The 27,640-nt window shown below is 49.1% G+C and overlaps 1 protein-coding gene across 2 annotated transcripts in view; it reads right to left on the bottom strand.

Moving 5' to 3' along the window:
• Nucleotides 1-27,640, bottom strand: part of PBX2 (PBX homeobox 2) — a 157,403-nt gene that overhangs the window by 38,455 nt on the left and 91,308 nt on the right. Inside the window, exons 3-7 of one of the 2 annotated variants that reach the window (XM_069634944.1) lie at nt 23,225-23,469; nt 17,728-17,918; nt 8,002-8,137; nt 3,184-3,232; nt 1,676-1,764 (exon numbers count right to left, since the gene is read on the bottom strand). In XM_069634944.1, the coding sequence (XP_069491045.1) occupies nt 1,676-1,764; nt 3,184-3,232; nt 8,002-8,137; nt 17,728-17,918; nt 23,225-23,469 (710 nt within the window). Of the gene's footprint in view, nt 1-1,675; nt 1,765-3,078; nt 3,233-8,001; nt 8,138-17,727; nt 17,919-23,224; nt 23,470-27,640 lie in introns of both variants that reach the window. The other variant, XM_069634943.1, reaches the window with a different exon arrangement.

The raw sequence follows: 27,640 nt of genomic DNA, 5'->3' as shown, positions 1-27,640 counted from the left end.
CGGCCTGCATCATGTAGGTCACCCACCTAGCTTCTTTGGATGAAAAAGTATGCATGACTTGCAGGAACGCTTGTCGTGTTCGCGAGGTAAGCACCTATTGCACTTGCGATGGGTGTCCTTCCAAGAGTATTTTCCGTTACAAGGCGGACCTAATTTAAAGGGATTTCTCTCCATAGCAGAGGTAAAGGGCGGCAGCCAAACCAGAAAGGGAAAGAGTGGAAACGGAAATGCATTCTCAGAGAATCAAACCCTGGGGTCCCACTCTCCCTACTGTATAGGCCTGGCCGGAGGGCCAATGCCACTCTGTCAACATAGTCGACCGATGCACCAGTCGCCGAAAAGCAGTAGACTCCTTCGGCATCAGTGTTAACGAAGTAGCCGAAGATGAAAGTTGAAGACTAGACCACCATCGGTTGTGAGACAAAGAAATTATGAATTTGCAATACATCTCTTTCAAGCTTGCATAAGGCAACCAAATAGTTGAGTGGAAAAAAACAATCTGGAGGGACCTCGACACGTGAGGGATTTTGGTTACACTACAAGTCACGTTAGGGATAGTTTTACAGCCCATGTCAGCGTCCCCTTTCGATCCTCGAAAGAAAGATGCAATACTCTGCGATTACCACTAGATGTCGGACTATATGCACAGCATGTGATTCTAAGCAGATTAACAAGCATCAGAAATATTTTTTTTAAATATTAGTTGTTTCAATGTTGAAGAGTTTAAAAAGGGATTGACAAAGAGTAGAGAAAAGCGGCATGTCTTGGACATGCAGATATCAAAAATACCAGAGGCGTGTCAGGTAGAAATGACGCAAGCAAAGGTTCTGCTGGGTATAGCATGAGAGCATAATCTGGCTGGAGCTTTTGTGCTACTTTCATAAACAGTTCTGGGGTTCCCACTGCAAAAATAAGTGAACCAGGCAGCAATAACGAACTGCTCGGAGAGATGCGTTTTCACCGCTGGTCTCCCGATAACCTCACTACACTATACCCACCAGTCAGATTCTGCAGTGGAGAACAGGACCAACAAGAGGGACTATTTAATCACCACAAATACTTATACATGCAGAAGGGGACCACCAAAAATTCTACTCCATACAGAGTTCACTTAGTCACCAGTGTTTTGTTCCAGCAGTCAGGTTATTCCTTGATCTCCTGCCCTTTTGAATTATATTGCTGGCTTTGCCCCCCAATACTTCTGCTTTACCAATGTTCATGCATTTCATCCTTTCGCAGAAATCATTCCATCAGTCACTTCCACGCCTCTGTAAGAAGCCCTGCCTCATTACTCTTGAGAGCTCCACTGCATTAAGCTCACTGCTCTACTTTTAGGCCAGTGGCCATTAAAAGTCTACTTTCCCCTAGTAGTCTCCATATTATGCTAGCTTATATGGATGCCTCTTCATGGATCAGACTTTGCATTGTTTTCGCTTTATTCGCAGAACTAGATACAATTACGATCCCAAGTGGGGGGGGGGAGGGGGGGCACCAGCGCGTATAATCCTTCAGACGTTGCATTGATTGAAGCAGACGCAATACTTCCGTGGTGGCAGTATTTGGTAAAGGGATATTGTTGTCATAACCACTGAATAACTGCTATCGTTCAGGCATGTTGCAGAGTTCGGCTCAAAGGTCATGTTAGCAGTAGTTAGCATGGCGTCGTTTCACTCACCTGCGAAGTCTGGTAGGCGTCTCCATTCAGGCCTGGCATTCCCAAAAACATGTCGTTGGAGCCCGAAAGATTAAAGGATCCCCCCGAACCTGCAAGAGGGGAGAGGGAAGAACTTTCAAACGGCAAACGCTGGAACAGCATGGACTATGTCGAACATTATCGGAGAGGCATGCAAGATGAGCTTTGGAGCACATGAACACTGTTCCCTTGGAGATCCGACACCCAGAAAATAGTGTTGCAGGTAACGAAGCCAAGATGTCAATCTGTCCGCTCCGTCATAGCCACCTCTACCAGCAGGAGGCACTGGAGTGAATGGCTCGAGGCCGCTGGCACGAATGAACACCAGAGCAAGCAGTACATGCGTCCACCAGAATGAAGTGCAGCAAAAAATTGAGCAGCCCGTGTTGGGGGCTGCGGTCTCCATTTATTGCATTTCCCTGTGAGTGTTGCCCAGTTAATAGGGTGTTCAATGAGACTGGAGAAGAGCACAGCTCCTGCTGTGCCAACACACTCCAGCAAGAGCTGCTGTGGGGTAGAAGATCAAGGCAAGCTCATCACAGGTTGAGCCGGGGGTCGTGGTTATGTAGGCTCTTGGTGTAACCATCATTGTACCTCCACTGACCCAAAAGTATATCAGTCTCTAAGTGGGCCTAGATCTGAGAGGTTGCACCAGTCGACAGGCAGTGCAACAGGCAGTGCAGAGTCCAGAGTACAGGGGAACGTGTATGGGACTGCAAAATACATTTGAAGCGTGGGACAGTATATAAGGTTTAAGAATAAACTGGCAGGTAAAATTTAGGTCACACCGAAAGCTCTTTCATGGACCTCATTTTACCCCACCCTCACAACCTGTAAAGAAAATGCAAAGCGTCCTTATTGTGCTTAATCCTGCGCCGCCCCCAATCACATTCATGTTGTCCCTCAATGTATTGTATTGGTTATTTATATAGCGCCCTTTCCATTTTTGTGTGGTCGTGTCTTTCTCCTAACTTTCGCCCTGACTCCCTCTCCATAAACAGACTCATGCCAGGTTGACATACTGGGGTGTAAATGTCTCCACTAAGCAAGAAAAAGCTTTGGAAGCCAGCAGTCAACAGGCCAAATAAGCAAGCCCATCCCAACGAAGCTGTCCTAATGGGTTATCCTTCCCCTCCAATGCCAAATACCCTTACATCACACCTTTCCGCCCCCACTTGTCCTCTTCCACCCATCAAACCCACCACTCCTTCAAGAGGGAAATAGGGAGGCCTCGACTGGTGGGCAGATCACCACAAAGCCCCTCCTCCTCTGGTGGCTGAAGAAATGTATGGTTTTCTGGGTAGAAGAGGGGTGGGGGGGAAAGGCCATCCCCTTTCTGCTCGCCCCTCCCGGGGTCGGCTGGCTGCGCCCTCCCAGAAATTTACCTGCTGACGTCGGGGTAGTAGGGGAGTTGGCCCCGCTGTGGGTCCCCTGGGTGACGCTGACTGCGGTTTTCACGGCGTAAATGTTGGCTTCCTCCTGGAACTTACCAATGTTCTTCTTGTAGCGGATGCGCTTGTTGCCAAACCAGTTGGACACCTTGTGCAGATGGGAGAGAGAAAGGATGACCACCAGGGAACAGTGAAAAGAGGGTGAAGAGGCATAGGAGGGGGGAATGGGTTAAACAAACAGGATGCACAGGAAGAGAATCATTGGAAAAATAAAGAGAAGCCCCAAAACCAGGGTGAGAAAGTGCAGGAGGAAGGGGAGCACCAGCAGTGAGAAAAGGGTGGAACCAGGATGCCAGGGGTAAAGTGAAAGGTAGAAGTTGAGATCCAAAAGAAACAGGAAAAAAACTTTAGCATCAGTGCTCCTCGTCAGTATGCATAATAACAAACATTCCTACATAACCGGTTTGTTTCGTCGACCGCACTTTCACCCCAGAGGGCACAACTTTGTGCGATTATCAGACATTTATTGTCAACCAACTCAAAGGTACTCATTTTATTTGACCTCAGAAGGACGAATGGCTGAGTGGACCTGCCTAGGTTCAAACCTGTGACCATGAGGCCCAACACAAGCCCCTTGTAGTAGATGCATTAGTCCAATGAGTGACGGACCTGGCTAGGGCAGCAGCGTATTGGTCGCTATAGAAGGTACTTAACAAATGTGCAGTTATGGCCAACCTTCACCAGTGGGTCAACTGCCTTAACGATGTACAGCAATTAAAACACTGCCTCGCCCCCATTTAAGCCTGTATGTCAAGTGTCTACCTGAAATTCAACCTTACCAAAACAGAGTTTATCCGCCCCAGAGGCACCACAAAATGGTACCAAAGTTAAAAAAAAACTGGCTGATGCAGAAGTACTTCGATGGCTTCTTCTCTCAAATCACCCCAAATTCCATCCCGTACACATCACCAAGAAAAGAGAAATGGTACCAGCTCTCACTCCTGTGTCAAATCAAGCTCTTTATCCCTGCCTCATATTTCGGATCAATCGTCCAGGCTGTGGTGTTCTTCCACCTGCATTGTGGCAGCGCTCTCAAGGCAGTTGTTCCAACCACTACTTTGGACCCAACGAAAGCTGTCCAGCAAGCCACAGCATGCCTCATCGCAGGACTGAAAGAATTCGACAACTTGATCCCCCCTCCCCCTCTGTCAAGAAATGACACAGTACACCCCTCCAAGCTTGCATCGCCTTCAAGACAGCCAGTACCTCCTACAAAGCACCAAGGTCCAAGATGCCATCATAGTTGGCTGAAAAGACCACCACATCAAGAAGTAAACTCATCAGGAGCCAAGACATGGCCAGATTGGAATCCAAGAAGTGCAAGGAGAAGACAAGCATTCTCCTGCTATGCTCCCACTTTCTGAAGCAACCTCCTTGCCAACATCAGTGTGGCTCCCTCCCTCCGGCGATTCAGGAAAGATCAGAGACACTGGGCCTCATTTCGAGGTTGCCGGTCCAGTAACAACGGTACCGGTATGCTTGACGGTACCATTGTTACCGGACCGGCTAATTCTGAGTTGTGCCGCGGGTGCCTTTCATTCCTCCAGGTCTGCCCTGGCAGAATGAAAGGCACCCGCGAGCACAGCATGCCTGTAGCACCATTCCCATTGAGCCCTATGGGGATCTATCGGCACCCGCGAAAGAGCAATTACCGGGTCTGGCAGGGTCGGAATAACCCAGTAATTGCCCATTCGCGGGTGCTGGACTTTCATGCCGGTATGGAGGCAGCCTTGCCGCTCTTACCGGCAAGGCAACCTCGTAATGAGGCCCACTGATTTTTAAGGAACTCTTCACTCACTGACCAATGAGGACCATAGACTGGCATGGGACCCCCCCCCCCCCCAACCCACCAATGTTGTACTCCCTTTTTTGTACAGCACTCTTAGCACTATATAAATCTACAGACATAGCATGTCAACCTCGTTCCCTGCACGCACAATCATGGTCCCCACATACATTCTATGTACAAAAGGTGGTCAGTAAAGTGTGAAAATGCTCTTATTGGCACTCATCTCTTTGGTGGTTGGGTGGGGGCTGCAGAGGGGGGGGGGGGGACTTGTGCTGCAGGAATAGATTAAGAAAACCTAAATGGCAAGTAGAAACCAGGGGGTTGTGTCCATCTTGCACTGGTTGTCAAAGTGTTCAAAACGGAAATGAGCGGCCTATTCTTTTAAAAGTACAGATTTCTTTTTTTAATTCCACATAAATGTAAAATCCCAAGACATATCCAGTACAGAGTTCAGCGTGATTCATTAGGCCTCCCCAAAATCTACTTCACCACTTGGAAAGTCAAGGAGATTTTATGAAGATTTAATACCATTTGAATGTTACTCAACCTTGCTAGAGAGTACAATTAAATTCTGGTCCGTTTGAACATTTGATCTGATATTTACTGCAAACTTTGCTTGCAGTAATTACTGTGTGTGGCTGACTTCGGGGTGGCAGCAGTGCACCAATCATGATGTGAATTATGGCGACATCTTTTCACAGAAAACACTTTTGTCCCCAGTCACCATGGGTCGAGTGTATTTCTCTTAGTTCGAGAAGAGAGTTACTCAACCTGCAGGTCTAGGAAGATTTTTAAGAACTTGCTAGGCCCATTTATAATCCCTGAACAGTAGTGTTATGCTATGTGTTAAAGAATCCAATAGGCTTAAAGTAATTAAACCAATTCTCTTGGAACACATTCCTAGTCGTGTACAATGGATTTCAATAAGAAAAAAGGTACTCCGTTGGAAACACATTGTTCTCATAGAATAAGGGGTTTACTCTTCTAAACCTAGCTTAAGAATAGTGTTCATTACTAACCACAATGAACTCTGTACTGGATGTGAATTTTGATATAGAATCTTTGTGAAATACAAAAAGAATTTAAGTTTTAAGAACATGTCTCAGATCTATATATAGTTTGTAGATCACATAGCTATTGGCAAATTAAACTAAGAACAAGCCGTGATGACGCCAATAGTTTGGGCTTTTGTGTTGGCACAAGCGGCAAACACATCTTGAACGGTGTTGCTTTTGCCATCAACAGTCTGGGTAAAATATCAAGTTTCTCAGAGAAACTGTGCTTGAGAAAAAAAATGAGCTCATAAGGAGGATTGCATCTACTAACAGTTTTCCATTTTGAGAATATATATATATGTGTGTATATATGATCTTTTTAGCTCCACTATGTGACCTTGTGGGAGAAGCAGCTGAGGGGAGAACTATGTCCAAAATGGCCACAGCTGCCTTTACACCCATGGAGTGAGCAACATTGTGTTTGTGGGCAGTAGGCGTGCAGGGGTGACATATAACCATTTGAAGAAACAGTGCATTTGGGTGAGAGAGAAGGAAAAGCATAGGGCCAAGGTCAAATTCAACAAACTCCTACTGACGTGTGGTGCAGGAATGGACCAAGTTCACGGGATACTGTTGATTTATGCGGTGCCTGGTGTCACCCCACTGCAGTGGTGTACCAAAGAAAGGTGACGATTCAGGTCAAATGCACAGGGAGGGGGAATTGGGATTGATGCGACACCTGGGCATTATGGAATCTGAGTAGCAGAATACAATCTGTGTGTGGGGTAAAGGTAACGCATACACACAGTCATAAGCAGGGCTAGTGGTGGCGTGTGAGTTATGCGTGGCCAAAGAGAGGGAGAGAACGTCCATGCAACCCAAGTGGCACTGCAGCCCAAACCAGACTACGGGCCTCATTACACGGTAGGCGGTAAGGGTTTGCCAGTACCGGTACTTTGCCAGTACCGGTAAATCCTTACCGCCTTACTACGAGGTCCCTTTGCGGGTTGGGGAATTTAACGGCTGCTTTTTGCAGGCGTTAAAAACCAACCCGCAAAGGGACCCAGGGAGCCAATTACGGTACCGCAATTTGCGGTGCCGTAATTAGCGCCTTCCCCATTCTCATTATGCCCTATGGGTCAAAAATGGGAATGGGGAAGGGCAATGGTGGAAGGGGGAATTACCGCCCCGCCAACCTTGGAATGGGGCGGTAATTCCCCTTTCCATCAAGGCGGTGCCGGTATTTTACCGGCATGAACCATGGCGCTAATAGCGCCATGGTTCTCCGCCTACCGTGTAATGAGGCCCTATCTCCTTCAACCTCATTTTTGATCCTTATAACATAGCTATATAGTAATTTTGAAGCACAAGAGTGAAGCATCCCCGCTACCTTCTTAGTTTAGGCACTAAACAAATTTAACATTCTAGACTTAATAAATGCAGATGATTGAAATGTTTGCCTCATAAATGTGCTACGAATGGACATGCATTTATCCTGCCATTCTGCTACCAATGTGATTGTATGTCTTAATGCCAGATTTTATTAATATAGGCCACATGCAGACTTTAGGGGACAAGTCGATTGCTATAACATTTTGTCCATAGACTCATGCATCACATAGTTTATCCTATGACCGCATCAGTTTCCTGTATTTAAAACGGTGTCCAGTTAATATGTTGAATCCATAATGTCGAATGACAAAAATGTAGAAAATAAATTGGCCGAATTTTTTCTCTTGAATATGTCATTTTTTAATTTACATGTTTTTTTTGCTTTCGTGTGTTAAAAAAAGGGTTAAAAAAAATAAAAAAAGGGGAGTTGGAGGGGGAACCCCCCCCCATTTCGAACAGAAAATAAAAAGAAAGACATTCGAAAAAAAAGCGCCTTTTTTTCGAAATTTTTGCATCCGACATTCTGTAATTGGAAAATGTCACTATAAACCATTTAAAACAGAATATATGAGGGCGGTGGTGGTGGTAGGGTTCATAACCAGGAGAACAGCTCCTCTGAACAGTTCGTTGTGGACATCATGCACACTAGGGGGGGGCATGGCATGCCCTTGCAGCACTTACTTGCGACACGGTGATGCCACATTTCTTGGCGAGCTCCTCTTTTGCTTCCTCGCTGGGGTATGGATTGCTGAGGTGAGAGTAGAAGTATTCGTTCAGTACCTCCGTCGCTTGTTTACTGAAGTTTCTCCGTTTTCTTCTAAGGGAAAGGGGAGATGCCAGAGAAGGCGGCAATCAATGTCTAGTGCACAACTGCCCCGAAACAAAAATAAAGCAGCACGTTTCCAAACGAAGTCTTCTTAGCAGCGCAAACACCAGCACGTTTCTTTTCGTAGGACAAGAGATGGCGCAACGTGACCAGTGATAGAAATGCAAGAGCAGGATGGCGGTGTAATTACTAGTTTTACGAAAGCAGATGGATCTTGAGACTCGCTCTGATCCAACAGTGGTCCAAGTGGAACCAGGTGTGGTAAAAAAAAAAAAATTTTAAAAAAAGGGAGGCGTGTGCCAGGAAGCCTTCAATAGTCTTCATTTTTTTGTCATTTTTATAGCCACTTTCACCATAATTATGGTCTCAACGCGCTGTTGGTTGAACATTGTCCGAGGGACCGGAGTGCAAATTTGGGAGAGGTTTGGGGGGTGATATTATGCATATGTATATTTCAGCCACTAAAGTTATGTGAGGGTGGCCAAGACCCTGTTAGTCACCCATGTCAGAATGGCATGTGGAAGGGCGCAGCGGAGGTAAACTATGAACTAAGCAGGGGTGGGTTTTGTTTAAGGAGATGGAGAATCTGAGAAGCTACAATTCGCATGTGTGTTGTTAAAGGTAGCTTCATTTGAATGGCAGAGGTGTTGTGCAGTAGTGTTTGTCTTATACGTGAGTGCAGGGTGTGTAGAATGAGACTGTGCCTTGCCCCAAGTTACGAGGAGAGAAATGGGTTAGCTGTGCAGGAATATGGGTACCTTACACAATCAGGCCAACTGCAGAATATGGCTGACTAACACAGTTGGGCAAAAAGCATGTAGGCATTTATTCATTGTGCATTTATAAGGGAATAGTTTCTTACCTGTAACTCCATTTCTCCAGCATTGGTATCTTTCATGGATTCACATGCTTAGAATATTCCCCGTCAGGCTGGGAATCCTCGGTAAGTTATATAGACATTTTCCATAGGAAAAAATTCAGACACTTGTGTGTCCTATCCACGTCGTTTTGGGCCGTGCACGCCGGCGCCACTAGGACGTAGGGGTATATATAGCTTCGCCCCCGCGGCTCCCTCAGATTTCAGCCCCCAAAGTAGTAAGGGGGGATCTCTGGTTTGCATGCTAAGGGGAGGCCGGCGGGCGCATGTGAATCCATGAAAGATACCAATGCTGGAGAAATGGAGTTACAGGTAAGAAACTATTCCCTTCTCCAGCATTGGATGTTTCCTGGATTCACATGCTTAGAATAGATTGTATAGCAGTATCCCCCAACATTGGAGGCGTGTATGCAAACCAACAAACAAGCACAGTGCTCACTTACTATGGCAACACATTACATTATAGCATGTTAACTGTAAAAGACACGACACTTTAAAGCATAGTTGCCGAAGGATGCAACCCACTTGGGGCTTACCTTATTGGAACAGATGACGTAGTACTGCCCGCCCCATCTGTGCATCTTCAGCATGTTGCTGTGCGAGACAGTAATGCCGGGTAAACATGTGTGGTACCGACCAGGAAGCCGCCTGGCAGATGTCCCCCAGCGGAATTCCGGACCACAAAGCCGTCGACTTTCCGGCCTTGGAATGACAATATGAAATGGCTGAAGACACCCATCTGGATAGTCCTTGTTTTGAAATCGCTTTACTCCTAGCCGCAGGGCCATAAACTACGAAGAGTTGTCTCGTGTCTCTGAAGCTTTGAGTGCGATGGAGGTAAAATTTCAAAGCTCTTTTCACGTCCAATGTATGGAGAGTCTTCTCTGCTACTGAAGACGGTGTTGGAAAGAATGTAGGCAACACTATAGCAGCGTGTTTATGTAACACGGAAGGCACTTTAGGTATGAAATGGGGGTTAGTGGCCAGCACTACTTTATTACTGAAAAACCTCAAATACGGAAGGTCGATCACTAGAGCTTGTATTTCCGACAGGCGACGAGCAGAAGTAATGGCCACCAGGAAAGCCAATTTCCGAGACGAAGAATTTTAATGATGTCGATGAAATTGGTTCAAAAGGGAGTTTCATCAGGGCTGCCAGGACCAAGTTCAGACTCCAGATAGGAGGAAACTTCTTCTTGGGAGGAAAGGTTCTAAACAACCCTTTAAGAAAGTGTTTAACTAGGCGGTCACTGAACAGTGGAGTGGAATGTCTCTTCCGAGTAAATCTCGAGATGGCAGCTAGATGCACCTTTATGGATGAAACAGACAACCCGTTATTTGCCAGGAGCAGCAAGTATGATAGGAGTTGTTCCGGTGTGATCGCCCGCGGGACCAGACCAGGTTGACCGGAGCACCATATGCAGAACCTTTTCCATTTGTATGTGTATGAAGCGTTCGTGGAAGGCGCCCAAAATACGACGGCAATCCACGGATTCGCTAACGCGCCAAACTCGGCGAAATCAGGAGCCAGGCCGCCAGACTGAGGCTGTCCGTGTCGTGATGCCAAACGGTCCCTTTCTCCTGAGACAGAAGGTTGGGGATCTTCTGGAACCTCATTGGTTCTGCCGCTGAGAGGTGAAGTAGATCGGAGAACCACACTTGTCTGGCCCAATACGGGGCCACCAGGATCACCCGACAAGGATATCTGTGGATCCATTGCAGAGTCCGACGGATGAGAGGGAATGGGGGGGAAGGCATACAGAAACTTGCCCGTCCACGGGAAGGAGAATGCATCCCCTAGCGAGTCTAGTTGTGGCCACCTACTCGCGTACTGGGAGCATTTCTTGTTGTCTCTTGTGGCAAAGAGATCGAGGGCCGGATGACCCCATTCCGCGAAGATCCGGTGCAGTTGCTGATCGTTCAGTTCCCATTCGTGTAGACAATTCATCTCTCTGCTGAGAGCGTCTGCTTGCACATTTTTTACTCCTGGTAAGTGGAACGCCAACAGATGTATGTCGTGTTGTAGGGCCCAATGCCAGATCTCCTGGGCTTCCGTCGACAGGCTCCTGGAGCGAGTTCCACCCTGCTTCCGTACATAAAACATGATTGTCGTGTTGTCTGTCATTATTCTCACCACTGAGCCCTTTATCTGTGGCAGAAAAGATTTCAGGGCCCAACGCACCGCCCTCAACCCTAGCAGGTTGATGTGGAGGGAGGACTCTTCCGATGACCAACGACCCTGAACCTGTAAGGAGTCCAGATGAGCTCCCCACCCAGTTAGAGAAGCATCCGTAACCACTGTCTTCTGGAACGCAGGCTCCAGTAAGGACATTCCCTTCGTTAGGTGTATGGAGATTCTCCACCATTGAAGCGCCTGCACGAGCTGGCCGATGGCCAACTTGTCCGACCAGCGTCCTCGAGTCTGTGTCCAATCGATCCGCCAAGAATTCTTGAAGAGGCCTCATGAAGAGGCGACAGTTGTTTATGAAGGGTCTGCAGGACGACATGGTCCCCAGCAGGGACATGTTCCTTCGTACTGACACTTTGGTGTCGATCTCCCATTCCGATGCCTTTTGTTGCAGTCTGTGAATCCTTTCGGGGGATGGCTTCACCAGTCCCGACTGTGTGTGGAACTCTGCTCCCAAAAAGACCAAGGTCCTTGCAGGCTTTAACGAGGACTTGTCGAAGTTCACTGTGAAGCCCAAACGTTGCAGGCGGGCCGGGGTGGCATCTAGGCTTTCTTGTGCCCTTTCTGGAGACAGTCCCCTCACTAGCCAATCGTCTAAATAAAGGAAGGTCACCATGTGTACCAAGGGTACACATGGTGACCTTCCTTTCTGAGCCAGGCTGCTATTGGAGCCAGACATTTGGTGAACATCCTGGGGGACGATTTTAGGCCAAACGGGAGGACCTTGAACTGATAGTGGGTTCGTCCAACGACGAACCGCAGAAATCTTTTGTGCCGTTGACGCATTGGGATATGGAATTATGCGTCCTGAAGGTCTAGTGACGACAAATAATCTCCGGGTTGTATCAATCGGATCACCTCCTGAAGCGTCAGCATTTTGAATTTTAAATTCTTCAGCAGTTTGTTGAGCGCTCGTAGATCCAGAATGGGACGCCATTTTCCATTTGGTTTCTTGACGACAAAGTACCGGGAGAACACTCCTTGTCCTTTTTCTGCCACTTGGACCAGTTCTATTGCCCCTTTCTGCAGCATAAGCGCCACCTCCTGTAGCAGTACTTGAAGGTGGGGCTGGGCCGAGAACACCGGTGGAATGTGTGGTGGCTTGCCCTTAAACTGTAGAGAATGGCCCAGATGAATCGTGTCTAAAACCCATTGGTCTGTTATGCGCTCCCACTCGTCGATGTGACGAGACACTCGACTCCCCAGGACGCCCTGAAGCATGTCATTGTTGGTTCTTGATTTGTTTATCTTTCGTCGATGAAGGGTAGGCACTCCGTCGTCTGGAGCTTTGGTAATCTCTTCCTCTACGTGAGGATTGGGCCGCACGCCTGTAGCCTTGGGACGAGTAGGAGGGTCTGCTGAAACCTCGGTCTCTAGATGACCCAAACCGGGAGTTACCAGAGGCCCCTCTGACTCTGCAGGGCTCCGAGTGACCGTGCCGTGTCAGTATCCCCTTTCATGCCTTTCAAGGCTTCATCAACCTTTTCACCGAACAGTTGTTCCCCTTCACACGGCATATCCAAGACTTTATATTGCACCTCCGGTCTGAACGTAGTGCACTTGAGCCAGGCTTGTCTACGTAGAACTACGCCATTATTGATTTGCTTAAAACCGGACTCGGCTAGGTCGACAGCAATATTTATAGCATGGTTGGAGGCCTCCTCTCCTTCCCGCACTAGCAACATTGCAGACTTTCTATGTTCCTCGGGCAGATGCTCCAATATAGGAGCCAGTCGGTGCCACATTTCCCTGTCATACCTAGACATAACCGCCAAGGAGTTGGCTGCTTTTACCGTAGTCGCGCCGACGGACAGCACTTTCTTGCCGAAAGCGTCTTGTCTCCTGACCTCGTTGTCTGGAGGGGTCGTGCATTTATGTTGAGACCTGGCCTTTCTCGCCGCCGATACCACCGACTCTGGCGAAGGTTGAGACGTCAGGCACTTGGGAGTCGATTCCGGAGCCTTGAACTTCTTCTCCAAAAGACCTTTCACTGCCGGTTCAGAGAACGGGTGCCGCATGGTCTTCAGGCCCTCTTGCCAGACATGATCCAAAATCAGGATGGCGAATATGGATTTCCTTCTCTTGCCCATATGATCAAAAAGAAAAAACAATCCTTTTTCTCCTCTTCAGGAACTAGGCCAAACTCCGAACACGCCTTACTCATCATGGCATAGAATGCACCCAAGTCGTCAGGCGGCGATGGATGTGCCGGACTTCTCGGAGCTTCCACCTCCGCTTCAGAGTCCCAAGTTGGGTCCCTTGAGGGGGATAGTGAGATGTCTGAACCTGATCCCTCACGGTCAGAGTCCTGTAGTTCTTCTTCTTGCAGGGTAGGACAATCTTCCGGCGCGTGGGAAGCGGTCGTAATCCTGGTCGCCGAGCGAGGAGCCGGGCCCGGCTCGTCGACGAATGGCATAGACTGTATCCGTGTCGGGGCCCCAGGCTGGGGTATTTATGTGTCCAAACGCTTTAACAGTTTCTGTAGCGTATTTAGCACCTCCAAGGACAGAACCACCTGGGGGTTCAGTAATGACGAGGTAGTAGGGATGGAACCCACACCCAAGAGCGACATTGCGTTGGTCGGTTGCAGACCCAGATCGGTTGGGCGCGCGACCGTGTCGCATTCCTCGTCAGCTGACGAGATGGAGAAAGTCGCCTCTGGTTGAAGCAGGGCCTCCGGCGGGACGGGATCGAAGACCTCCGGCTGCCATCCCATTGACGGGACCACTGTCGACGATATGTTTCCTACCGCCGCAGTCTGACATGCAGGAGGAGCCGCCGATGACACAGGTGTCGACGAGCGGGCTGTCGGCAAAGCCAATGGCGCAGGGCCTTGAGGTGCTCCCGCCGCTTTTGGGGCCGACTTACTGGCCGCGGCCTCACGACTCAAGGTAGACTTATGACGGTCTCCTGAGGAGGATTTAGATGATTCTTTACTCTCCTTTTTAGATGAGGAGGAAGAAGACGGAGCCTTGTGTGAAGATGAGGAGGCTTTCGAATGTTTCTCCGAGGGTCGTCTTTCGGCCGACTCCGAGGTTCGTTTCTCGGCAGCACGTGCCTTCTTCGTCGGGGGTTCCGACTTACTTTTTGAGGCTGTGGAGCCCACCTCCGATGCCGGGTACGCACCCGCTCCGTCGTTGAGCCAATCGACCAGGCGTCTTTTCTGATCTTTGAGGGTTTTCTGGGAGAAACCCTGACAGCTTTCACAAGTGTCCGCCGTGTGGTGAGGATGAAGGCAGTAAATGCAGTCCATATGACCATCCCCCTCATACACCTTCTTAAGGCCGCACGTAGCACACGGACGAAACAACGCCTTTCCAGACATTCTCTTGAAAAGAACAAACAGTCGCAGAAGAACAGCCTAACCAAATAGTAGATACGCGAGGTAATCCCACCACTTTGGAAGACGGTTGAAATCTGAGGGAGCCGCGGGGATGGAGCTATATATACCCCTACGTCCTAGTGGCGCCGGCGTGCACGGCCCAAAACGACGTGGATAGGACACAAAAGTGTCTGAATTTTTTCCTATGGAAAATGTCTATATAACTTACCGAGGATTCCCAGCCTGACGACGGGGAATATTCTAAGCATGTGAATCCATGAAAGATCCAATGCTGGAGAATGCACTTATACAACAAATGGTGTTTAAAGGCGCCACAAGACTAAGGGGGTTGGGGGGGGTTCTGGGGTGAGAACAGGGATGAAGAAGCACAAAAACGGTCCTACTGCGCAAATGCTAAGGTGGGAAGGGAAGAGTGGAGAGCACACAAGTGCTTGGGGGGTGGGTAACGGGGGGGGCCTGGGCTAGGCGAGTGCTAAGGGGAGGCCAGGTGGACAAGTGTCAGGGGAAAGCAGGGAGTGCAGGTCCACATGTTAAGAGCAAGGACGGGGCTGGATTGCGCTCAGTAGGGGTGTAGACCCCGCCAGGCTAGTACAGGGGGATGAAGCCTTGTAGGGCAAGTGCAGGTTTGTGGGGATGTTGGGGGGCAAAGGAGAACGGAGTGCTTGGGTAGACTGGGCGAGGAGGGCTTGATGCCCTGTAGGACTCCGAAGGAATCATGCAGCCAGTCGAATTGTGGCAGACGGGGACATTAGCGGAGAAGAGGAAAGGAAGAAGAGAAAAGGAGGGCCTTGAGAGGCTTTTGAAACTTAAGGAGATCCGGCTCATGCCTGAGAGGGGCAGGGAAGCCATTCCAGAGGAAGTCTCCTGTGGAGAAGATATCTACACCCGACTCTCTGCTTGGAAAAGTCTGATCTGCAGAGTTGGAGCTAGAAGACTGAAGGGCTCTATCAGGGTGGTATTTAGGGATAGAAGAGTTTAAGGAAGTGGCGTCCCAGGCCCCAGAAAGACTTGTGGATGATGCAGAGGGTCCTGAACGTTATCCTCGCAACAACCAGGAGCAAGTGGAGAGATTTTAGGGCTGGAGAGATGCAGTCCCTGGGCTTGAGGTTAAGGATAACTCTTGCAGTCCTATTCTGGATTAGTTACAATGGGGCGAAGGGAGGATTTAGGCATATTGAGGGAGAGGCTGTTGCAGTAGTCCGGCCTAGAGAAAACCAGCGCTCTGGAGACCATGAGTTTCTGGGGGAAAGTGAGGAAAGGAAGAATGTCTCTGATGAAGTGCAGCTGAAAGTGGGCTTTCTTGGCAAGATCTGCGATGTGAGGAGACAAGGCGAGAGCGGAGTCGAAGATGACACCAAGATTTCTTGCCTCACAAGAGGGGGAGGGGGCACATGGAGGACAGTCAGAGAGTCAGAGTAAAAGGGAAGGAGGGAGCAGGGGTCCTAATGAGAAGGATCTCAGTCCCACTGGCGTCAAGGTAGAGATTGTTAGCAGCGCACCATGCCTCAATAGCAGTCAGACAGTCAGGAATGAGAGGGGAACAGGAGGCAGTGAAGGAAGCTTGAAGGAAAGCTGCGTGTCGTCTGCATAACACTGGAAGGGAGGAGAGAAGTAAGAGAACAAAATGGGCTTGATGAGCAAAGTAGATGTTGAAGAGCCACTGCGAGAGGATACAGCCCTGAGGGACGCCGCAGGTGGAGTGTGTGATGGGGGAGAGAAAAGAGCCCAGTTGAACCTGGGAAAATCGGTCAGAGGATGGAGATCAACCAGTCCAGTGCCAGGTCTGTGATGCCAAGGATATCACAGCTGGTTGATAAGGGTGGCGTGATTGACCGTATCAAAAGGCAGAAGAAAGGTCAAGAAGGATGAGAACAGAAGGAGAGTTGGAATCGAGATTTGAGAGCAAGGCTTCACACAGTTCAGGAGGGCAATTTCCGTGCCTCTGGCTGCTCTGAAGCCAGACTAGTGGTTGTGGAGTCAACCAACAGATTCAGTGTGGTGGATTAAGTGGGAGAGGACCAACTTCTCCAAGAGTTTGCCCAAGAAAGGGGTAATGGAGATAGGGTGGTAAATAGCCAGACAGGAGGGGTCAGCAGAAGGCTTTTTGAAGAGAGGGTGCACACGGAAGTGCTCAAGGGGCAGCAGGAAAGAGCCAGTTGCAAAGGAGTGTTTGCAAAAATCAGCCAAGACTGGAGCAAAGGATGAAATGTTGTTCTTGATAGTTTTGGAGGCGCAAGGGAGCACGTGTTTGGAGGAGACTTTCATAGAGAGGCTGGTCTAGAAATCTCATCTCGTGGTATGTGCGAGAAAGAGGAAAGTAAAGGGAAGAAGGTGAGGGGGGGGCCCCAAGAGCAGGTGAGGGAGAAGGAAGGGGTGCAGAGGAGAGCGAGCACAGGGGGGTCCTGAGTTTTGGTTATGAAGCGAGAGGCCAGTGTAAAGAGGCCGGGATGGCAAGAGGTGGAGACTGCAGTAGGATTGGCAAATTTCTTGCTATACGATATTAGGTAGTAAGCGTAACAGGAAGTACAGTAATGGCTGTACTCCCCGCCCACTTTACAGTGAAAGTTGAAGTGGTAGAAGTGGAAGTGCAGAATTTACCCAGTCTCTAAGGAGAGAGCGAGCGTGTCTGTCTGTCTGTCTGTCTGTCTGTCTGTCTGTGTGTCTGTGTGTCTGTGTGTCTGTGTGTCTGTGTGTCTGTGTGTGTGTGTATACGCAAGTGTATATGTCCATGTGTGGTGTATTGTATTCGTCATTTATATAGCGCCCTTTCCCCATTTGTATGGCCTCAATGCGTTTTGTGGTTGGAACGCCCTCTGTGACTGCAGTCCATGTGTGGGAGGTTCTAAGACTTAAAGATATGGGTGTGCATTTTGCCATGTTAGGACTTAGGAGGGCTGGCTAGGCTCTAATAAGGAGGGAGTGTTAATACTATATTTTTCCAGCAATGGTCTTAATTCAAGAGGTAGCTGCAAAAAAAAGTAAGCATTTGCAGAGTATGTCGAATGGGATAGTTATACTCACGGGTCAGGTACTTGGAGAACATTTTATTGTTCAGAAGTGCCTTCAATCATCCACTGCAAGGCTAGAATCCTACACCCAATACCCGCATACATCACAATCTTGAATGAAAAACATCAGTGGTTGGCTGTAGGGCAGGAGGAAATGGCACACACCTAGCATCCAAGAAGCGCGATCGCAGGATCATGACTGCTTCGCAGGTGCTTTGCTTCAGCTGCATCTGGATGGAACTGAACTTGCGGTGGATGATGCCCACCATCCGCTCGATCTCCTTCGGTGAGATGGGGCGTGTGCGGCTCTGCTCCCGCAACAGGTTCATCACATGAGTCGTGAACTCGTTGCATGCCTAACAGCAGGGTTTGTTGGGATGAGAGGGAGGGCAAGAGGGAACACAAGTGGAAATACAAGAAATGCATCATTAAATGGTCAATTTTCCTCATGTTTCAGAGAATTACTTTAGATAAGTAACATCCACAGTCAGTTCAACTCTGCAACCATACTCTTGCCCGCGGCTGCCTCCCCAGGCCCACGTGGGTCTCCCACTTCATCCCTCAAGCACAGACTCTCAGGCGGCATTGTCCAGCCTTGGAAGACTAACTATGTTTTACCCTCGAACCCCCAAACCCACAGATGGATGGCAGTGACCTAGCATATGCAGAAGGCGTGGAGGCTGCAAGAGAATTCAAGTCGCCAATGTTGGAAGAATCTTTTTGCAGCATTAGTTAGGGGTGTACACGTGTTGAAGGGTACTTGCCGGCCAGGGTAAAAAGTGGGATGAAAAAATTAGTCTCTAACCACAAAGGACTCGCTCAATTGAAGACCAGTACTAAAAAGGAGAGATCATGATCATGGAAGAAATCCCCTGCCTGGATGCCATTGGTGGCAAAACCCTCCTTCATTGCTAATAATATGTTCTATGACCAGCAGATTTCATACAGGCTTATTCCAGAATTGACAAGTTCATAAAGGGGCAAGTAGTAGACACAGGAAGGCTTACCCAATGAAGCGACTACTGCCCTTTCCACCATAATTATGGGGGTACCCAGCAGGAAAGGACGGGACCTGTGCCATGACAGAGAAAAGCACACTATTGCCCTGTAAACGTGCAGGCAAAGATGGGCGCATGAGTGCAGCCACGCCCATGCCGCCGTCCTCCAAGCTTCGTTCCCTCAGTCCCCTGCCACAGAGAGGACGAACTATATTTTAGGGGGATATTGATAGTGCGGATGGACAGAAAGTGGCTTCCTACTAATAGTGCAATAGTCCCTGTTGTGGCCTTTTCCTTACTACTATGCCCCCAGACTTCTGCAGAGTACGAAGCATTGCTCTATGCAGGGAGGAGGAACCTATGCGGATGAAAACAAAAAAAAAGGTTTTAGAGCACAGCTTCACCAAACTGCGCATCAGTTCTGGAGCTGCAGTGAAGCGCTTAGTGCCTGAAAAAAGCCGTGGGGATATCCATGTGACTGCCTGCAAATTGCCACCCAAGGCACGAGTCTGAAATGCTACTGCCATATTTTTACTCTAGTCCAATCCCCAACTAAGAACCTTGCCTTTTAGTTCATAGCAACGCGCAATACAAAAACAGAGGCACCAGGATAGTGCCTTGTGGGAAATTCAGACACCTTTGGCAGGTAGGAAGTATGGATCTGCAGGACTGCTGTCTCTCTGGAAGAAGATTGGGGATCCATCATGCCTGCAGCTCCCCAATTCTACGCGATGACTGAAGGGCTACCAAAAAAGGCGGATTTCCCATTACATCACCCGAAGGTCCGCAGATGCCATGGGCTTGAATGCTTTGTGCAAGGAATCTCAGATCCCGCACAGCATACCGCCTAGTGGTCCTACCTCACAACTGCTCCAGACTGAGCGTGTCCTCGTTTTCCGTCCAAGCACCAACTATCTGGAACTCCCTACCCCTACACATTTGCAGCACTGAAAAGCACCAGAAATTCAGAAAGGCCCTAATAACCTGGCTCTTCCCAACTTCATCCTGAACACATCTCCCCATCTCAAACACATTCCTATGAACCAATCACAGCACTGATGCCGGCAGCATTAGCAGCGGCTCACCTGACAAACTGTCGCCCCATGCACAACAACACGCCTACACGTTAAATACAGCATGGAAGCCAGTAGCATTTGACGAGGCAGACCACAATAAACCTTTCTCCTCCAACTACAACACGAATGGCAACATTTGCATCGACTGACCCTGTATCACCCCATTAACAACATTCCTACCTGACAAACACACCAGGGAAGCCAGTAGCTTTCACTGTGGCACACTGCAATAAACTCACACGCCCTCCCCACTCAGATGCTCACCCCAGAGAGACCACAAATAAGGAGACCATACCGTCCCCACAAGACAAAGATTGTTGCAGCCGAGCAACATCGAAGACTACGGTACGTATACCAACAACACATCTGTGGACACAGGCTGCAGGCACGGCCATACATCCATACACTGTAGAATGCAGCTACGGCTATGCTCATCCGGTCTAGAAGTGCACATAGCCGGCCACACTGAAACACCCGACATACCTCAACACCTCTGCCACTAGCATACAGCATATCGACTCTTCAGCAATAGCACTTTATCTTAAACTACCAACAGCAAAACGCGCCTGACCTTTCTGGGCTGCTTCGTCGAGCCTAGCCAGCCAAGTCCTAGAGTGGCGAAAATGCACACACGTATCTCCAAATCTAAAATCCTCAGAACCCCCAGCACAAAGACTACGGTCACTGAGGGCGTTCCTACCACAAAGCGCTTTGAGGCCATAGAAATGGGGAAGAGCGCTATATAAAAATAACCTAATATAGCAGAGCCATCAAAACCACATTCGAGTCCCATGCCAGTACAGGCCTGCATTAGGGAGGGAATACATTGAAGAGCCCCATGCAGTGGCACTTGACAACCGGATTAGATCAGAAAATCAGTCTTCCTTGTAAAGATAAACCCAGGTGCTGCCATCTAATTTCTGCAGTGGCGGATGAGGGCGGGCGAGGGGTTGGGGGGGGGGGGAAATGGGGCAGATAACTGCATTCCAGAGTATGCCATGCTTGATAAAAATGGAAAATCATCATCCACTGATGTTTGCAGAGCTGGGATATGTTATTTATAACATGCCTGTACACAATTGTTTCTGGGCGTGCCAAGAAAAGGGAGGGAAGACAAAAGACAATACAAACCATTTTACTAGGCCTTGTTCCATTCAGATCTTGCAAGTGCGACAACGCCGGAGGGAAGGGGGGATGCCAGGGAGGGGGTTGAGGGAGTGCGATCAAGGCAGCCATGCACGGTCTTTGCCGATATAGAAGTGGATAAAACACCAATGGGGTAGGGAGGTCAAATCAGCACATGGGGTAAGCATCCTGAAGATCCACTGTAACCAGCCAATCTCCAGGCTGCAAGGAGGTCTAGATGCGGGCCGGGGTTATTATCTAGAACTTTCCATTGAGTGAAGGTGGGGGGGTATGGGGAGTGTCTAGAACCGAGCTTGGGCTTACCCTATTGTCTTTGGATCGGCAAAGGACAAGCACCTCTCTGAACAGGGAAACTGTTCAAATGCTGGTTTAAAATAGTAGGAAAGGAATTCTGGCGGTGCTACTTGCGAAGAGCTTAGTCTGGTCGTTGTCGCTGCAATGCATCCACTGGAAATTCCTACAATATTTTCCACAAGGAGAAGAAAGCCCAAAAAGTGTGCTTTCTTGTGCGCTTAATTGATACTTTTAAATATCCTGACAAAAGAAATTTTCTTTTTAAATATTTGAATTCAAAAAGAAGAAAAACCTATTTGTTGATAAAACGAAAGATAACCGAATTATCTATATGAAAAATCAATTTAATTGAAAACGAAAGGCACGAATAACATAAGGAATTAATTGAGTAACCGATTATATATATATATTTTTTTAAATGAGCGTTTACTTTTGTCAAGAGATTTAAAAGCATCTGTTGTTAAGCACACAAGCAACCACACTTTTGGGCTTTCTTGTAACTAATTGCATTCATCAACATTTTCGGAATCTTTAAGCAGAGAATCCGAGCCTCGCTCAGGAGAAAAGGGGGATTGAGATTAAGGTCGAAGCCTGTAACCAGCACCGAAAACCAAAGGGTCGTCAATATCGCCTCCCAATTGTTGAGATGAAAAGAGATCTTCGGCCCAACTGATGGGCTACGGATCCAGACCCTCAAGCCATTATGATAGTTTGGGTTCGGAGGATGGGCTATTCTGAGAGGAGAATCCTCTGCACATGCCGCAGAGCGCTAGGGGACCAGTCTGCTTGCTTTCATCTGTCATGGAACCCAGGAAACCCCTCTGTGCTCTTCAAGGGGAAGATTGCCTTAGCTTGGCAAGTGCCTTTGTTAGTGGCAGTGACAGTCGGTGAGCTTGTTGCCCCTCATTCAACTTTTTACGTCTGTATCCGGACTGAAGAATTGAACCCTGTTAAACGGAAGATCTACGATTGAGTCTAGCCTGTCAGGCTGAAGCTTGGAAGCCCTCAATAGGGCCTGCCAGCTGCAAGGCCAGGTGCATCACCATACAGTACATCGTGGTGTGCTAGGAGGCCTCGGTGAGGTCATGTGCTACTTGCCTTGCCCAATGCCAAGCTGAACCCTGCCTCGTATTCTAGGCCGAGCAGAGAATCCAGTGTCCCAGTTCTCTCCGAAATTCCAAATTGGCAGCTGCCAAAACCGCCTCAGCATTAGCCTGCTGAAAATTCCGAGCTACATTAGGATCTGGTCTTTTGCTGGTCGAATTCTAGAGTGGGCAGGTGGCCCCAGTGGTGAAGAGAGCCCAGACACTAAACGCGGAGCATGAGGGTCGTCCACCAACAAAGACCCTGCGATACCTGGTGCACACCGAAATTCCTGCCGCCTCCTACACCGTAATTGAAGTGCACAGGATATAATGAAGCGGGGAGGTAGAGGGAGCTGGCGGCGTGGCTAATCAAATTAAATGGATGCGGTGGGGAAGTTGCGACAGGAAAACAAAGCTATGCTAGGCATCCGATCCGTCCCGAGGGGAAGGTGCATGGCAGGCAGAGGCATTGTTGTGGCCACGTGCGTACACCTGTGCCCACCACCACATGCACATTTAAAGCAGATGCATGCGTTTTGCTGTGCTATGGCTCTTATCCTGTCCCCAACTGACGGAACTTCCTTAAGTACAGAGGAAAGGGGACAGGAAGTAGGGGCATTTCCTTTTTGTTCTGAAGAGAGCCAGTCTGGCACTCTTCACGGAGGATGAACGCAATGGGCAGGTCAGATTAGTTTGGAACCCAGGACACCCCTGGGAGAGATGAAATGGACCAGAGACCGAGAACTTTGGACAATTGTTTTACATTTTACTTTTCACTAGATAATGCTTTACTTTGGAACTATTCTATACAAATTTACCTTGAGGAAAGGACTACTTAACATGGTTACCATCCAAGACAGAAGTTTAAACCTGCTACTTTGCTTTTAGTAATTGCATGTTTTGCCTCCTTTAAAAAGGGTCCTATTATTTCAAGCCACAGCTGCCCTTCCACCTCCCACTTGTCCCGTCAGCTCTTGAGCAGCACTTGCTTCTCTCACGCAGTCTAAAAGGCCTGACCACATTCCCCATACTGCAGCCAATCACCACTCACTGCCCAACTCACTTGTTCATATTTCTCCAGCTCAGAGTGGTAGATCTGCCGAATCTGCGACAATTTGTTGCGGTAGTCCGAGTGCTCAATAGAGTTGTCGGGCGAGACACCACCAGACGCTGCGGCTGCCGCAGCTGCAGCCGCCGATCCACCACCTTTTTCTGGCCCTGCCACTCCCTCTGCCAGCAGCATGTTATCCAACCGCATGAGTTGAGGGTCTACTGGCTCCTCCTCCTGGTTACTCCTGATGCTGAGGCCTAGGGGAGGAAAGAAAGAGGGTCACCAACTTTTCTGCTTCTAGAACCACGCTGCTAGAAGGCAACCACCTCATCAGTTTTTCCACCAAAATATCCATTTACCTCAACCCCCTCTTCTCCATATTGTATTATAATCAACACATTGACTTTCCATAGGAGAGCTGCAACACTCCTTTTTTTTTATTGTGCAATTAGTTTAATACATTAAAACTTTAAGCACATTTCATATCAAAAAAGATATCAAACTTATCAACAAACACAACCTCATAACATTTCCTACACATCTAAAATTTCGTTACATTGCATAAAATACACGTAAAAACCGTTTCCGGCATACAAATAATTCCATCCAAGTACATAATCCCTCTGGTGTACATTTACTTTCCGGAGATGTGACCACGCACACCCCAAAATAAATCTTTCTGAAATTAACAGTAATTTTGTAGCCTCTAAAACTGGACAGAACACTCAAGATCAGGCCTTCCCTGTGATGCGTACAGCGATACCAAAAAATAAAAAGTTGCTTCTAAACCCTTTACATATGTAACCTAATCATTCTCCTTGCCCTCTGCTCCCAGTTTTCAAACCAAGGACATAGCGCTAATGGTTGCATTCAGGGTCGCACCTGCCCAATAAGGCCCACTAGGGCAAGCCTAGCAGGCCAGAGTGTGGCAAATACCTCCATTATCCCAAATGTCCATTCGGACCCCGGAATCGCATCCTGGGTGCTGTAAGTAACAGCAATTCCCTTTAATGGAGGACTGTGCATGGCTAGATGGCGCCCTTCCATTAAAGGGAATCCATGCCAGTTCCTGGACGGACACCAAAGTGATGCAAGAAGGGCTGGAGAGGCACAAGGGGTTTTTGAGTCATGTTGCTCCACCCACAGGTCTCCAAGAATGTTGAACCTTCTGTTGCGATTTCTCAGGGTACCGAGGGGCAGTAGGGAGTACTTACATTATGTGCATGTTGGGAGCAAGGTCTTTGCTTATGTTGGTGGTTGTTGAGTGACAGTCTGCGGCAATGTGGAGGCAGTAGTTGGAGAAATGGGCAAGTCAGACAACACCGACTTACACCATCGGATTCTGTTGTTCCAAGGAGATGACTGGCCATCTTCCACTGCACAGGATGCTAGGGGCCGTGACTGCACTATTCCCATTGGTTTCCTGCGCACCGAATCTTCTCTGCCCCGCATGCTGGATTTTGCACCTGGCAGCACAGAATCTTTATTGGTACCTCTCAAACAATGTCAATTCAATTCTTTTATATCGGAGCTTTTTCTGGGTGCAAAAATATTGGAAAGGAGGGCACTGCTGGCAGCTGCCGACTATGGCGTACCAAAGATTCACCAAATTCACCCACAGTGTGGTTACAAACCATATATCCCAAACAAAGCATGGAACTAAATACACACACAGAGGACCTTCACCTAAACGTGTGGTGGAACGAGCAGGACAAGTTATTTATGGACTCCCTCCATTATTAAGGCATCTCAAATCCACCAACTTACTACTGCCTGCCATAGTTTCAAATGTAGACATCTCTCCCACTGTATTCCAAATGTAGACATGTCTCCCATTGTCTTAGCTAGTGGCTCTGCTGCTGCTCCCTCAAATCTGGGCATGTTCCTGCTGTCCAGGTGTCTCACTGTTGGCTGCCGACTGCCCGCTGCAGTGAAAACTGGTCTGGGCGCTGCCCAGACAGCTCAGGATGGGTGCCCTTCTCTCGACCCAGGTACCTCCGACCTAAGCGCCCTCTACCTGCAACTATTCACTCAGACCTGAAAATGTCTCACCTGCCTCAATGCTTCCACACACCACCATGACTGACAATTCCAATCGGACAAAAACACAGCAACGACCGAGACCACCTCGCCACCCCCCACAACTCTGAAAATCCACAGCACACTCACCCAGAGCATCACTCTTGCACACAGCCACTCAACACACGCATCCCAACCCACCACTGGCAAGCCAAAAAGCACCCCACCGGCCCACCACATCCATACTAGCACCTTAATTTGCGAAGCCCAGGTACACGCCACACCACCTCCATCTCCATCCCCGGCACCGGAATCTTCGCACACTAACCTTTTAACACCCTTCCTCCTCCAACTCTTAGAAGAGCCATCTGGCACACCAAGAATCGCCCCTCACCTTCCCTGCTCCCATACACTTCCGCACAACCTACCCTGACGTCCACCTTCTCCATCCCGTCAACCATTGAGAAGGACCCGCACACCCTCCAACCTCCACTTCTACACACCGCGTAACAGCCAACTCTCGTCGCCACTCCTGCAACTTCTGCACCACCTCGCAGGAATTCCTCGCCCAGATAAGTACCCTTGCCCTCATCCCTCCCAGTCTTACCCAGAACCCCCAAGGACCCCCGCACTTCACACCATATCTCTCATACGTGGGGAGCTCTGCATCGCACCACAAACCCCATCAATCTGCCGACATGCATACCCTCCCTCCATTCCACCTCCGACCCGCCCACCTCACCCACCAGCCTCCATCCCACAAAAACCTGGTGTCCCCCAACCCACTCACACCACCCTGAATTCCACCCAGTCAGGCCCCCCCACCTTCCTCATCACCTGCCATACCCACCCACCAACATGCCCCTCCCTCCCTGGCATACCCTCCATCTCCAGAGCACCCCCTTTTGCCCCTTTCCCTTCTCTCAGCATGGCAAGCCTTGCTCTTTCTATTGCTTCATCCCTTTTACCCTTTCACGCACACCTCTTGCACCCAAATGCACAAAAATCAGTAACAGAGACCGGCCCTCAACCATGACTCTTCTTGCCTCGCCTGCATTAGCCCACCGTCCCCAGCCCAGCAGTCAGGACCTCCCTGCTAGCCACTCCCCGACTCTCCATCTTTGAAAACTACCTCTCACCTATCACATCTAAACCTCTATCTCCCGCCGGATTCGTACCCCAGTCATCAGCTAGCTGGAACTCACATCAACACCACTTACCACCACCGATCCTCCACCTTCAATCTCACGCAAACCGGTCACCACCAGCTCACTCTTTCCACTCCTGATCCACCTCACTCACCACCCCCCTCAAACAGTATCCCAGACCCGAACCACCACCCCTCAGTCTGGGGCAGTCACTCAACTGTTCTGACCCTACTGCCCACACTGTGCCCCCCCTGCGACCAAAACCTCCCCACCAGCCACAAGCACCAGGGGAATCACCCCATCCCATCCTATCAAGTAACATGTCTCCTATTCAATGCGCGCTCTGTGGCCAAAAACCGACAGCATCTTTGACCTCCTATCCTCTGACAACCACCATCTCATCCTCATCACTGAACATGGTTTATAGACCATTTCAAACCAATCGCGCACAAGGATTTCCCACCAGATTACTTGCTCATCTCCAGAGGTGGCGGAGTAGCCAGCCTCCACAAACCTCACATCTCCATCTTTCTCACCGAAACCCGGCCATACACAGTTAATTGTGAATCCCTTCTAGTCAAACGCTCACTGTTGCCCACTCGCTCACACAGCTTCCTACTCACCTACAGGCCACCTGGACACGCCAGACATTTTGCCAACAGTCTCTGCGACTCACTAGCTACCACTCTTGTCAACTACCCAGCACTCCCACTACTGGGGGACTTTAATATCTGGTTTGATGTGCCCAACAATTCCATGACCCAAGTCCTGGTCGACAGTCTAAAGGCACTCAACCTTTCCTGGCAGACCACATGCTCCACCCACACTGGAGACCAGACCCTTGAAGCAATCTTCAGCTCCTTCGGACTTGTCTGTGTTCAGCCCCAACCCAATCTGGACAGACCACTCAGCCATACCTTGCTTTGTCCACACCACCCAAGGCCCTCACTGTCCCCCTCACGACCACAAATGCTGGAACACAGTCAAGGTACTACCTGACCTGGCTGAAGCCCTGCTATGCACACTCCCGACCTCAGACAGACCCCTGCCCATCAAATCCTTTGACTCCTAGCTGAACGACTCACTCCTCCCTCTCACCGCCTCCTGCACCGCACCGTATGCATAGGACCTCTATCTAAATGGTTCATGCCCCACCTGAAGACTTTCAAAACCCATAATCGCTGCCTCGAGCGCAAACAGAGAGCATCCAAAACCATCACCCCAACTACAGATCTGAGAACCAAAAGGCCAAAAAAAAGTA

Source organism: Ambystoma mexicanum, chromosome 13 (assembly GCF_040938575.1).
Source record: "Ambystoma mexicanum isolate Mex_15411 chromosome 13, UKY_AmexF1_1, whole genome shotgun sequence".
NCBI classification, from domain to species: Eukaryota; Metazoa; Chordata; class Amphibia; order Caudata; family Ambystomatidae; genus Ambystoma; species Ambystoma mexicanum.
The sequence above is the reverse complement of the archived record's forward strand: the minus strand, read 5'-3'. Positions and strand labels throughout refer to the sequence as shown.